Source organism: Carlito syrichta, unplaced genomic scaffold (assembly GCF_000164805.1).
Source record: "Carlito syrichta isolate Samal-C Ts95f unplaced genomic scaffold, Tarsius_syrichta-2.0.1 Scaffold306951, whole genome shotgun sequence".
Taxonomy (NCBI): Eukaryota; Metazoa; Chordata; class Mammalia; order Primates; family Tarsiidae; genus Carlito; species Carlito syrichta.
In genome coordinates, this window is record NW_007251047.1 from 39,330 (window position 1) to 52,908 (window position 13,579).

Here is a 13,579-nt window from a genome sequence, read left to right on the forward strand (position 1 = left end):
AAAAAAAAAAAAAAAAAATTAGCCAGGCATGGTGGCACACTTGGAAGTCTGAGGCAGAAGGCTCGCTGGAGCCCAACAGGCTGAGGCTACGGTGGCCGGGAGCATGCCACTGCACTCCAACCTGGGCGACAGAATGAGAGACTCCAACTCAATAAATAAATAAACAAATAAAAGAGCTGCTGGCAGAGAAGGTGCAGCATGAAGGGAGGAGGACCAGCATGGCCTGGTGGGGAGACCAGCACACTGGGGGAGAGGAGGAGGGCAGAGTCGCCAGGAGACCAGAGGTCATGGAGGCTGGAGTCCAGAAGACACAGAAGGAAACGGAGTCCGGAGGAAGGTTCGCCGAGAAAGGGACACGGCGTGAGGCGTTTGTGGACAGGAATGAGCTGGAGTCAGGCAGTGCACAAAGACATCCCAGGCTGAACAGGAAAGACGCGGAGGGAGCCCGCGTGATGTGGAGAGGACCACGGAGGCCTCCCCCGATGGCTCGAGGGTATGCTGAGCGGAGCAGACACGCCGCAGAATGATGACTAAGGGAATTCCGTCACTGATTTGAGCTTGTCGTCTGGGGCCCCATTTGCTTGTGCCTTAATTCACTGTGGCTTCGCTTCCAACCGGAGATGGTTTACGCACCGATATCTCTATTTGTGCTAACCCGAGCGAAGCCACATTTCTGTGATTGGAAAGCTATGAAATCAATGAGTTCGTGAGCTCAACGATGCCCTGCAAGGTAAAAACCAGCACTGCTTATGCAACAGGGGCTGAGCTGGCCTTCATACAAGGTCAAATTAAAGTGAGAGATCACCCGGGTACCTGCATAATAGACATTTGTATACCTGACCCTGAATTGCACCCCCCCCATCTTTAATAAAAAATTTTTTTAAAAATGAGAGACCACCCAACCACAGGGCAAAGACATATAGTTCTTAAACTTGGGCTGCCACGATTCCTTTGGCAATGACAAGGACTTCCCACTTAGGTTGTTTCACCCAGGAAATCAGAGGCCCATCACCGTCTTTATCAAGCAACCGTCCTCGTCCGCACATTCATTAATAAATGCATCCATTCATTCTCCTAAAAGGTATTCACCAGCACCTTAATGTTTCAAGGCCTGCACTAGGTCCTTGGATATCAAAGAGAATAAGATCGCACAAATCTACCCATGTGAGGAAATGGTGAAGAACCATGGACCCCTTGGGTCCATGTCAACTTCCTGGTTTTGGTATTGAACCACCGTTCTGTGAGTTGTAACCACTGGGGGAAACTGGGCGGAGGGTGGGGATGTTTCTGTACTATCCTTTGTAACTTCTTGTGAATCTATGATTGTTTTGAAATAAAAAGCTTAACACAAGTGAATAAGAAAGAGTCCCTGGCTTCAGAGTCAACATTCAGTCACACAGGGAGATTCAAAGATTAAAAAAGCTACTAAGACAAGTACTATGTCATAGGGAAGAAAGTGGTGGGGGCGTCTCTACCCTCCCTGGGTAGACAGCTGGGGAGGCCTCCCTAAAGAGGGGACAAGTGGGCTCAGTTGGACGGATAGATGCCTTTTGCACAAATGCTGCTCCTCTGTTGCCAGAATATCATATGGTGCCTTAATATATTATTATTCTTATCATTATTTTGTAGGGGCTGGGATGAGGTTAACTTTCACACTCTCTCACTCAATGCCTACAATAGCATTGTGATGTCAGTATTACACCCATTTCACAGAAGAGGAAATGGGGGTTCGTGGGATGTTGGTGAGCTCTCCATGCTCACACGGTGGCAGCTTGGAAACCACAGGTGACCCCACAGCTAGCACCGCTTGACTTGGATGGACACCTGCTTCTACCTTGCTCTGCACCGGGTTCCGCCTTCTTCCTGGTAGGTCTGGGCACAGTGAGTGTACGTCAGGGCTGGGGAAATGGAATGCTGAACTGCTCAAGCCCAGAGATTGGAATGAGCAGGAATAGCCTTCCGGTAAAAAAATAACAGCAGCAACCTATATGTGCGGCGGCTTTCATGAAATATTTAGGAAAACAAGTACACATCGTGCACTCAAGGATTAAACCTCTACAGAAAGCAGTGGGGCCATTCCTAAAAGAACTAAAATTTGACCTTTCATACAATCCAGCAATCCCCCTTCTGGGAATATACCTGGAGGAGCATAAATCGCTCTGCCTAAAAGACACCTGCACAGGCGTATTTACAGCCACACTATTCACAGTAACAAAAACATGGAACCAACCCTGCTGTCCATCGAACGAGAACTGGATGACGAAAACGTGGCGCACACACACAATGGAGTACTACGCAGCCTTAAAGAAGAAGCAAGCCATGGACCGCACAGCACACTGGATGGAGCTGGAGACCATCGTGTGAAGCGATCTACCACAGAAACAAAGAACAGAACATCCCATGCTCGCACTCCTAAGCGGGACCTGAACGTTAATCACGTGAGCGCCAGGGAGGGATGCGCAGTCCTAGGCACTGCTGGGTGAGGGGGGATGAGGGTGGGCGGGCAGGGGGCACGTGCCAGCCCCAAGGCTCCCTGGACCAACACCAGGGGACGGAGGGCCAGTTAAAAGCCCAGCCTTCACCTGCCCGCAGCCTGCTTGCGTGGCTAATCCTCACGTCTCTATCATAAAGTCAAATTTATTTTAAAAAAGATTAAGCCCTCTGATTTTAGGGGGAGGTGGAAGCAGTGATGCTCAGCCCAGGGCGCTGAGCTGGGCGCGGCCGTGGGTGCGGCCACAGGTGTGGCGGCGGGCGGGGCCGTGGGCAGGGCCCTGGCCGGCCAGGAGGAACCCGCCTACCTCCGGGGCGATGTAGTCGGGCGTCCCGCAGAAGGTGTTGGTCCTCGCGTCTCCCAGCATGTTCTCCTTGCACATCCCAAAGTCCGCTATCTTGATGTGTCCATCTTTGTCTAACAGGATGTTATCCAGCTTCAGGTCCCTGAAACGCGAAAGCAAAGCAGAGTCTCACTTGATTGTGTATCTCTTTTTTTTGAGTCGGAGTCTCACTCCGTCACCCAGGCTGGAGTGCGGTTGGCACGCTCATGGCCACCCCAGCGTCCACCTGCTGGGCTCTGGTGATCCTTCTGCGTCAGCCTTTCAGGTAGTCGGAACTACAGGTGTGTGCCCTGCCAGGCTGATTTTTTGATTTATTGTGGAAACGGGGTCTTACCATGTTGCCCAAGCTGGTCTCCAATCCGCAGGCTCAGGCAATCCTCTGGCCTCGGCCTCCCAAAGTGCTAGGATCACAGACTTGAGCCGCCGTGCCTGACCTGATTTTGTATTTTTATTTTTGAGTCGGAGCCTCGATCGCCCAGGCTGGAGTGTAATGGGGCGATCATAGCTCACTGTGGATTCGACTTCCTGGGCTCAAGTGATCCTCCTGCCTCAGCCTTCTGAGTAGCTGGGCGTGCAGGTGCGTGCCACCATGTCTGGCAATTTTTGTAGAGACAAGGTCTCGCTAAATTGTCCATGCTTGTCTCGAATGCCTGGGTTCAAGCAGTCCTCCCGCCTCGCCTCCCCAAGTGCTGGGATTACAGGAGTGAGCTCCAGCACTCAGCAAAATCTCATTTTAATACACACAATTTGATTAACATAAAATTGCCACAAGAAGCACAATAGCTCAATTCGTCATGGCCTGAGAGGGGATCGAGAGGGGTGCTGTGTATCCACTTACACACCAAGTGGGGTGTAGACAAAGCTGATTCTTCAAGGGCAGGGCTGGCTCTGTTGATACATTTTTCTGATTTACCAAGGGGCCCAACTCAGCACAAGGGGAAGAGCCCCAGACTGGAAACTCTTTAACCTGGTATCTTTCCTGGGTAATGGTAAGAGAGGGAAGGCCACTTTCTACGTACATTGTTTCTTTGTGCATAAGCTTTACTGCACCTAATTCCAAGTCCAGTGGAGGAAGGCTCTCTCCCACTAAGAAAGAGCCATGCTGGAACCAGGATCGTCTGATGCTAGAATAGCATGTTAATACATTTCTCTTTCCTTAGAGAAACAGAGGCCTCTTAAAACAGCCCATTCCATTCTTAGGTCAGTGTCACTTAACGATATTTTTTTCCCCTAAAATACATGAGCCAAATTATGCCTCCCTTTGATTTTACTGTTGGCCCAAGAAAGCTTTCTATTATTATCAGGTGTGATAGCCCAAATATTTGAAAATGAGCATCCAGTTTTCTTTTGTGTTTCCCTCATAGAGTTCGGGGACTTTGTTCCTCGCATGATGTGATTTTCAAGTCCTGCAACATCCCAGCCTCTCCCTTGCAAAGGTTTTAACCCTGTGGGTGTTCTTCTTGAAATGCGGAGCTCAGGCTGGAGCCAATACTCCTAGCAGACTTTGAACTCCTGCCACCACCCTCTTGCTTTTTGCCACTGTGGCCTAAGATGTGGCAACAGTCGTTTTAGTACTTTCTTTTTTTTGAATTAGAGTCTCACTCCGTTGCCCAGACTGGAGTGCAGTGGCACGCTCCCGGCCACCGCAGCATTGACCTCCTGGGCTCTGGCGATCTTTCCGCCTCAGCCTTTCGAGGAGCCAGAGCTACAGGTGTGCGCTACCACGCTCGGCTAATTTTTTTGATTTATTGTAGAGACGAGGTCTCGCCAAGTTGCCCGGGTGGGTCTCGAATCCGCAGGCTCAGGCCATCCACTTGCCTCGACCTCCCAAAGTGCTGGGATGACAGGCTGAGCCACTGAACCTGGTCTGTTTTAGTACCTTCATCACAATAACAGTTAACATTGAGTTTACAGTAAACTAAAGCCTTCAGGTATTTCTTTTTCGACACAAACTGCCATTATCCCAGTTTCCTCTCATCCTGTACCTGGGAAATTGATTTTTTAAAAGTGAATTCTGGGGTTTCCCTTGACATCAATTACTTAAAAAATTTATTTTTATTGATTTTTGCCGATGAAACTTTATGAATTCCAGCTTTCATTCCCTTTATGTTATCAGTTAGTGAATTCCTGAACTCTCTGAAATCTGCTTTCTCTACATCTAGGGTTTGGGATTGACGAGGGCCACCACCGCCCCCCTCAGTGAGTCGAAATGACTTGGGGGAGGCAGGAACAGCTGCTGTTTTGATCCCTCCCTGAGCCTTAGACAAGAGAGAAGCTGCCTTAGACGACAGAGAGGTTGCCTTAGACAAGAGAGAGGCCATCTTAGATAAGAGAGAGGCCGGCTTAGACAAGAAAGAAGCCACCTTAGATGAGAGAGAGGCCGCCTTAGACAAGAGAGAAGCTGCCTTCGATGAGAGATAAGCCATCTTAAACAAGAGAGAGGCCATCTTAGATGAGAGAGGCCACCTTAGACAAGAAAGAAGCCATCTTAGATGAGAGAGAGGTCGCCTTAGATGAGAGAGTATGTCTGAGTTTCCAGTGTGTCTGTCTTCTGGGTTCTAGTTTCATACTACGACCTGGTTCTTGCCTGAGCAACAGTTCGAGTGTTTTGTTCCTTGTCATCAATACTCATTTGCTCCTAAAGTTCCCATCACGGTTCTGTCTCTCTCCCTCACTAACCTGGAAGCTTCACGAGGGTGGGAGTAGGTATCACTTGCTAGTGTGCCGTCCCTGCTCTGATGACTGTACAGCATGCACCAAGCATTCGGTACCTATTTGTCAAGGGAATTCACCACTAGCTAGTGAGTATCAGCTGGCACTGCCTCCCAAGTAACTGCTTCCTTTGACTAAATTTCTCCGCCTTCTGTAGGTGAGTTGGTGAGGGAAGGGGAGCACAGTGGTTTTGCTGTGGTTGAGACCACAGCAAATGTCCCCAGAGCTGACGTCTTCCGCCTTGGCCAGCCAGTACCAGCGTTCCCCGACAGCTTCTGTCTGACCAGGAGGAGTAGCTGTCACGTGCTTGTCAATTCTGTCTCTCTCTCATCCCAATTGGGTGCTGCCACACGTCCACCGTCAGGGCTAAAGACCTCTGATGTACCTACATCTTCTCCTTGGAGAGCACTGGGCACCGCCTCCTTGATCTTTCACTGGAATTAGATACTCAGTTTCTCTGCAACTTAGGAATCCTATTCCGGTAAGTCCAGTTCCAGGGCATATTTGACTCCTTATGCTACAATTTGGCGGCCATCACCTACTCTTACACGCTAGGCCGAACTGATATCATTTGGGGCTTCTGTTCTATGAAACATATTTGCGACACTGACAGCCATGTACATAGGATTCGAGCGATGTGGCCGAAGGATGGCTTTTCTGGGGAGCCACTTATCTAGCTGTGGTGTGCTATATAAACCCTAAGAATGAGGAACATCACATCTCCTATTGGCACTTCATCATGGGATTCTTACGGCAGCCCTTTGATCGGAAATGACTATTATTCATCCTCATGTTCTTTTCTGATGGACAAACAAGCTCTCGGAGGCCCTGTGAGTCCAACCCACACCGCCAACGGTGGTCAGGAGGCAGAAACTGACCTTATCTCCTCTTCTGTCCCTTTATACCTAGCTCACCTGGCCTTTCTCGCTGAACTGGTCTTGCTAAGGTATACAAGGGTGCATTTTAACTGATTCTAAAAGCAAATGTTCTCTGGGCCTCAGGCTAGGAATAGTAAGCTTCATGTTGACTACTCAGTCTACCCTCTAAAGGGGGCCAGATGTCTTTGGGGTGGTGAGAAAGGAGGTTGTTGAAGCTTCGAGGGCTCTAAGTCAGAATAGGAAAGGCCCAGAAAGCCAGGTCTGGGATGGGAATGGGCAGAGGAAGACCCCTGAGGATCCCCAGAGCCGACTGGAGATGTCATGGAAGCCAACGACCCAGAATGTTCTAAGGCACATCAGCCATGCACCCGACAGGGCGTCAGGACCCAGGGAGGAGCTTCAGAGCCCAAGGCCCCTGGTTGGCCCCTGGTTGGCCTCTGCAGGCCTTCATTTGCCCAGGACGAAGTCCATCAGTGCATCACGCACAGCAGAAGATGCGGAGCCTTTGGTTAAGTGGGGCGGCCACTGCAAGCAAAGCTTTTCCCTTGGAAGAGGCAGAGTGGGGCCACAGCTGGCTTCCAAGTCCCAACTCTGTGGCTGGCCAGCTCCCCCACACCATTTCCCCTTCCTGCGCCTCCGAGGACTCACCCCTAACACTGGACGATGATGCCCACCTTGCCTGTCTCACAGGGTCCCTGAGGCATCGAATGAGATCATCCACATGGACACATAAAACATGGGCAAGGGGCTTCAAATGCATGGGTTGGGCCCAGTCATATCATCAGTAAACATTCATCTTAAGGTTCCTTTCAGTTCCACTATTCTAAGACAGGGGGTGGGTTCTAGATTCTTCTCTCCCCATGTTTGCGTGTCTTCCAGTTCCTCGTTTTTACATTTAACCCAAATGGGGGCTTGCGACATCTTTCAGAATTGCCTCTGATTGGATGGGTCCACCGGCAGGTCATGTATGACGACAATGAACCTGCTTCTCACTTTGCATGGCTGAGTCCTAGGTGCTGTCCAGTCATAGTCAGTGGCTAGAGCTGGATGCATTGGCTTAATGTTTCTCTACTTGACCTCTTTATTCCTACTATTTCTCTGCCTTTTTAGGAGTCACTTCTTCCACTTGTGACCTCTCCAAAGTGTGGAAGCATCAGTCTTCACAGGTGTATTCTAGTGTTCAAGAAAGAGCTCCCAGCTGGGCACGGTGGCACGTGTGTAATCCCAGCACTCTGGGAGATGGAGGTGAGAGGATTGCCTGAGCCCAGGGATTTGAGACCAGCCTGGGCAACTTGGCGAGACCTTGTATCTACAGTAAATCAAAAAATTAGCCGGGTGTGGTGGTGCATGCCTGTGATTCCAGTTACCTGGAAGACTGAGGTGGAAGGATTGCCTGAGCCCAGCAGGTTGAGGCTGCGGTGGCCATGAGCGTGCCCCTGCACTCCAGCCTGGGTGACAGAGTGAGACTCCAACTCAATGAAAGGAAGGAAGGAAGGAAGGAAGGAAGGAAGGAAGGAAGGAAGGAAGGAAGGGCTCCTCTCCACCATTCCAAAAAAGAAAATTCCATGAACATTTTAGGGTTGCCCAAAGCAAACATGAGCAAAAACATCAGGTACAAAGGGGACATGAGAGAGAGAGAAGGCAAAGAGAGAAGGCAAAGAGGGACACCAAAGAGGAAGCAGAAGAGTGGAAGAAATGAGAAAAGTAGTGAGAAAAAATCAGAAAAGCAGTGGAAGGAAACTCAATAAATAAACAAGAAAAACACAGACTAAGCAGAGGGGGATGAAGGGGAGAATCAAAGTAAAGACCAGAATGAAGGACTGAGGAGACCAGAGCCTTCTCGCTTTTGGCTGTCATGAAGTCACCATCTCCGTGGTCACAGAGGCAGGAGACCTGGGCGCGAAATTCCTGCCACAGCAGCATGGTAGCCACTACATGTCTCTCGGTACAATATGGGACGAAGTGGACCAGGAGACCCAGCATCTTAGCATTTGTTTCCGAAGAGCGGCATTTACCTGTAGACGATGCCTTTGGAATGCAGGAACTGCAGACCAAGAATGATTTCAGCAGCATAAAACCTGAGGGAGAGAGAACCAAGTTCAATGTGAATGCTGTCACGGAACACAACACAATCCCAAACCCGGGCTGGTCTTCTGCATATGTGCAACGCTTGGCTAAGTGACGTACAGACTTAAGTTGGTTTAATCCTAGCAAGGGAGATGTCATCCATTCATTCTACACAGAAGAAAGGAGAGGCTCAGAGCCCTCCAGCCTCAACCTTGAGAGGATGAAGCAGAACTGGCCTGGATCTAGTGCTTTTTTCCTGTATTCTTCTTATTTTTGAGTTGGGAGCCTCACTCTGTTGCCCAGGCTGGAGTGCAGTAGCACGATCACAGCTTACCACAGCCTCTACCTCCTGGGCTCCGGTGATCCTTCCGCCTCAGCCTCTGGAGTAGCTGGGACTACAGGCATGTGCCACCACACCTGGCTAATTAAAAAAAATTTTTCTTATAGAGACAAGGTCTCGCAATTTTGCCCAAGCTGGTCTCGAACTCCTGGGCTCAAGTCATCCTCCACCTTGGCCTCCCAATTACAGGAGTAAGCGACCACGCCAGGACCTTATTCTTGTATTTTAAACTACAATGCTCACACAGTCATTTTTTGCTAATAAAATATGCACAAACATTAAATCTAACAGTATGGTATACTAGGCCAATAATAATTTCCTCCTTTATTTTAAACTCAGCTTGGAGCCCATATTGCTGTATGCTCCAAACAAAGCTGTCTGGGTTATTTTCATACTGATGACCTCTAGCCTGGGCAAGATATATAGTCTGAGAGGTAGATAAAAGGATATCAGAAGATGCAAGACAATACGTTACTCTTTATTGTCAATGGTGACAAGCTTAAAGGAAATAAGTTTACATGATCATTAGTGGGATTAAGGTCAGATAAAAGGGAGAACTTCCTGGAAATGAAGTTTGCCAGCTCTCATGGAAGGATGCAAAATTCTCCTTCCTGGAAGGTTTCTGGGACACAGTAGACAGCATGTGTCTGAGCTGATTGGAGAGGACAGTGGACCGAAGGAATTCCTTCCAGCACAAAGGATACCTGATGGTTTCCCTGCTGCAGAAACTCAATAAAAGTATCTCTGGGCACTTTGTCAAGGGTTTCTGGAGGCAGGTAGATTTGACAAAACAGCTTTGGAGGAGCTGGTGAACTAAGTCCACTTTCAACCCACTTCAACCTTACCCACTTGTGTGTCCACGTGGAAGTAAGAGAGAGATGATTGTGTATCAAGCTAAGGGCGCGAGTCTCTCTACCCATTTTAAAATGAGCCCAGTGGCACATTTTTCTTTTGCTTGAATGCCACAGAAAGCGGGCAGTCGGATACACAGGGGGACAGTGGGTGGGAGAAGTAGGGGACTGTGGACGCCGCTGCAGCCCTGCCAGGTACACTCAGCCTGCTCCATCCTGCCGGCATCTCAGGCCACTGGATGCCAACGAAGGTGAAGACTTATTCTCAAACAAAACAGGTGCCTCTCTCAGTCTCCTCTTTCTCATGGCCCAGGAGCCCTGCACCGAGGGCTTCCCTTGAAAGCCTTGGCTGAAAGATTTACCTGGGGGCCACCCAAAGATCTGCGTTCAGGTCCCCGCTTTCCTGGCGTCTGTGTTTAGCTCACTTAGAAGCCTGATGAACTGGCTGGTTCCTTAAGAAACCAAGTAGCTGGTTTCACAGAGCAGAGAAATGGAACAAAACTGGCATGAATTTCAGTTTCACCCAGGGAGAACTGGGGCCCCATGGATTATAGCCCCAAGGGTCGACTTTGCCTTGGGATGGGGGCAACCCGCATGAGGAAACAGAAAATGCCACGGGGAACAGCACCCTGTGGGCTCAGGGTGCGCATCCTGACAAGAACAGCAGGGGAGCCCAGACCCCCGAGAGGCCCTTACGTCGCTCTGGAGAGATCGAACTTGTGGCAACTCTGGATGTGGTACATCAGGTCTCCCCCGTTGAGGTACTCCATCACGAAAAAGAGGTTTTCCTGGGGGGCAATCAAAGTAATCCCAATGTTTAGCTTCTCAGGAAGAAAGGAAACAAAGACCACTATTTACATGGGTTAGATAATTTCAGAGGAACCAATCTTATCTTGAAATCACTCACAAAAAGACTGGCGACGTAATTTAGCTTATCTATAAATATATATAACTTTGGAGTCAGGGTCTCACTCTATTGCCCAAGCTGGAGTGATGGCGTGATCACAGCGCACCACAGCCTCTACCTCCTGGGCTCAGGTAATCCTCCTTGTCTTAGCCTCCTGGGTAGCTGGGACGACAGGCACATACCACCATGCCTGGCTAATTTTATTGAGACACATATATCTATATATATGTGATATATATATAGAGAGAGGTAGAGATGCGGTCTTGCTGTGTTGCCTAGGCTGGTCTCAAACTCCTGGACTCCAGTAATCCTTCTACCTCTGGCCTCCCAAAGTGCTGGAATTACAGGCATGGGCCACCGCACCAGGCCTCGATCTATGTTTTTGGACCCCGGGAAGCCTGGGGCATCTAAGTGGGCTGTCATGGGGCATCTACTAGATACTAGGGGGCTACAACCCAGATAGTAGAGCGTGGCACAGGGAGAGTCCAACTGGACTTGCCCACCAGATGATGAGACGCTGCTGGGCGCTTATTGGGTGCTGACTGTATACTTATTGAAACTGACGATGTGTAAGATGAAAGAGAATCTGTTTTGGTCTCTGACCCTGGCGAGCAGTGTTTGAAAATACTCAACCACTCAACACTCTGTGCCTATTCTATGGTCAGAGCTTGGTGGGCGAGTGAGTCTGGGATGCTCACGCCTGCCTGGAGCCTGCGGTCAAGTTTAACCTTCTTTCTCTCCAGTCCAGCTTCCACTTGCCGCAGTGGCAAGCCACCACGGAGGAGGACATTGCTCCTAGCTGAGGACACCACGCGTGTCAGGAGGGCTGGAGCCATCCGTGGACAAAAGCGAGGCTGGGTGGCCCTCGGGCTGCAGTCAGAGTGTCAGCGGTCGCCAGGTTCCTGCCAGCCTCCGTACCTCTGACTATGTGAGACAGTACATAAGTCACATAAGTCTATTCGCAACACTCTGAGCAGCCTGATTTTAACAGGGTACTTAGGAGTCACAGAATGAGTAGCCCAAAAAGCGTGGAGACATTCGGCATGTCTGTGCATGCATGTGCACCTGGAAACCACACCTGGCTGACTTTTTAACAGAATTAACCTTCCAATTTCGATGTCCGCCTAACCAAGGTCGTGGGGGTGAGGGAGTCATAGAAGAAACACCGTTTTCTCCCTCAGGGCGATGTTCATTGCCACATTTCCACCCAACAGGGAAAGCCAAGGATTGTGGCAGTTGCCAAAATAACTCATGTAAGTGTCCACCCACTTTCTCCAAGGTGAATCTCAGATTTAACTTATTGGTTCTATGTGTATATGTATATATATATATTTTTTGCGTTTGGGTCTCTCTGCTGCCCAGGCTGGAATACAGTGTTGCCATCATGGTTCACTGCAGTCTCAAACTCCTGGGCTCAAAAGATCTTCCTGCCTCAGCCTCTGAAAGCACTTGGGACCAGGCAAGCCACCACGCCCGACTATGGTTCCAAATGTCTTTAGCTGATGCTCACCCCTTTCTCTTTCAGATAGGCCAAAACCCTCGGCTGACATCAGTCACAACTTAACATTACTATTTCAAACCTCGTTTTCTTTTTTGTCCTTCAGAATTAGCACATTTATTTGTTTGTTTGTTTTGAGTTGGGGTCTCACTCTGTCGCCCAGGCTGTAGTGCAGTGGCATGATCACAGCTCACCTCAGCCTCCACCTCCTGGGCTTAGGCCATCCTCCCGCCTCAGCCTCCTGAGTAGCTGGGCACTACCACATCTGGATAATCATTTTGATTTTTTTTTTGTAGAGACGGGGTCTCGCTATGTTGCCCAGGCTGGTCTTGAACTCCTGGCCTTGAGCCATCGAGCCACTCCGCTCGGCCGGCCAAACCTGATCTCCCAGTAATCATGTGCCCCTCTGCACACAGCCTGCCCTCTCCTGGGCACGTCTCTCTAGCCCTAACTCTTGTAAGCACCGTCTGAAGAGCTTCAACTTCCACCTTCACCTTCTTACTCGAAACGATGACGACCTCATACCAGCCACAATGGCGGGGTCTCCTTTTGAATACTCAGGAGAAGGCAGGCATAGACATGTAGAGCGAGACCATCTGCTCACACGCCCGAGGGATGGCTTCTTTCAAGTGCTAGGATGCCTACGCCATTCTAGAAAGGCTGACATTTCAGGATTTACACCCTGTCAATCTGGACTTGGAGAAAGTAGGGGGAGGGGACTGGAGGTGGAAGTTTAGCCCTGTTCCCCAATCCCCCCCACCCCACGGGCCCATCTGCTCCCGGTCTACACAGTCTGTGCAGCACTACGTCCTCGTGACAGAACAGGGGAGGGGGTGTTGAATCTGCACCACTTAAAAGTCTAAGAAATCCCAGGGCCCGGTCAGTGCATACCGCCATGCAAGGACCGAGAGCATGACACTGCTTGTGATTGTCAGTTAAACTGTTTTGGGGGTTCACAGTGTGTGGGATGCCACACTGACTCCTGCTAAGAGCTGAGGGTGCCACCATGGATCTTTCAAAAATCCCTGAGCCTGCGGGTTTGAGACCCGCCTGGGCAACTTGGAGAGACCTCATCTCTACAATAAATCAAAAAATTAGCCGGGCGTGGTAGCGCGCGCCTGTAGTTCCAGCTACTTGGAAGGCTGAGGTGGAAGGATCACTGGAGCCCAGCAGGTTGAGGCTGCGGTGGCTGGGAGCAGCCACAGTACTCCAAGTCTGGGTGACAGAGTGAAACTCCAACTCAAAAAAAAATGCCGGGGACCAGCTCCAGCTGGGTTCAGGGTACCCCAAAGGTGGAGACGGCGTCAGTGATTGGGGGGAAGAAGAGAGAAAGAGAGAGAGAGAAAGAGAGACAGAGAAAGAAAGAGACTGGATTCCAGTCTAGTGCAGAAGCGAATTAGTCTTATTGGGAATTACAACGGGTCTTTTATACACAAAGTCAGATGTGGGAGGGGCGTTCCCCCACCCACCAGAAACCTTAATCCATGAAAAC

General features: G+C 49.9%; 1 protein-coding gene across 3 annotated transcripts in view; it reads right to left on the reverse strand.

Moving 5' to 3' along the window:
- PRKCQ (protein kinase C theta) overlaps nucleotides 1–13,579 on the reverse strand; it is a 90,604-nt gene that overhangs the window by 21,390 nt on the left and 55,635 nt on the right. For all 3 annotated transcript variants that reach the window (XM_008063611.2, XM_008063613.2, XM_008063612.2), the window contains 3 exons: nucleotides 10,379–10,470; nucleotides 8,440–8,502; nucleotides 2,799–2,937 (listed from right to left, as the gene is read on the reverse strand). In XM_008063611.2, coding sequence (XP_008061802.2) covers nucleotides 2,799–2,937; nucleotides 8,440–8,502; nucleotides 10,379–10,470 — 294 coding nt within the window. The remainder of the gene's footprint in view (nucleotides 1–2,798; nucleotides 2,938–8,439; nucleotides 8,503–10,378; nucleotides 10,471–13,579) is intronic.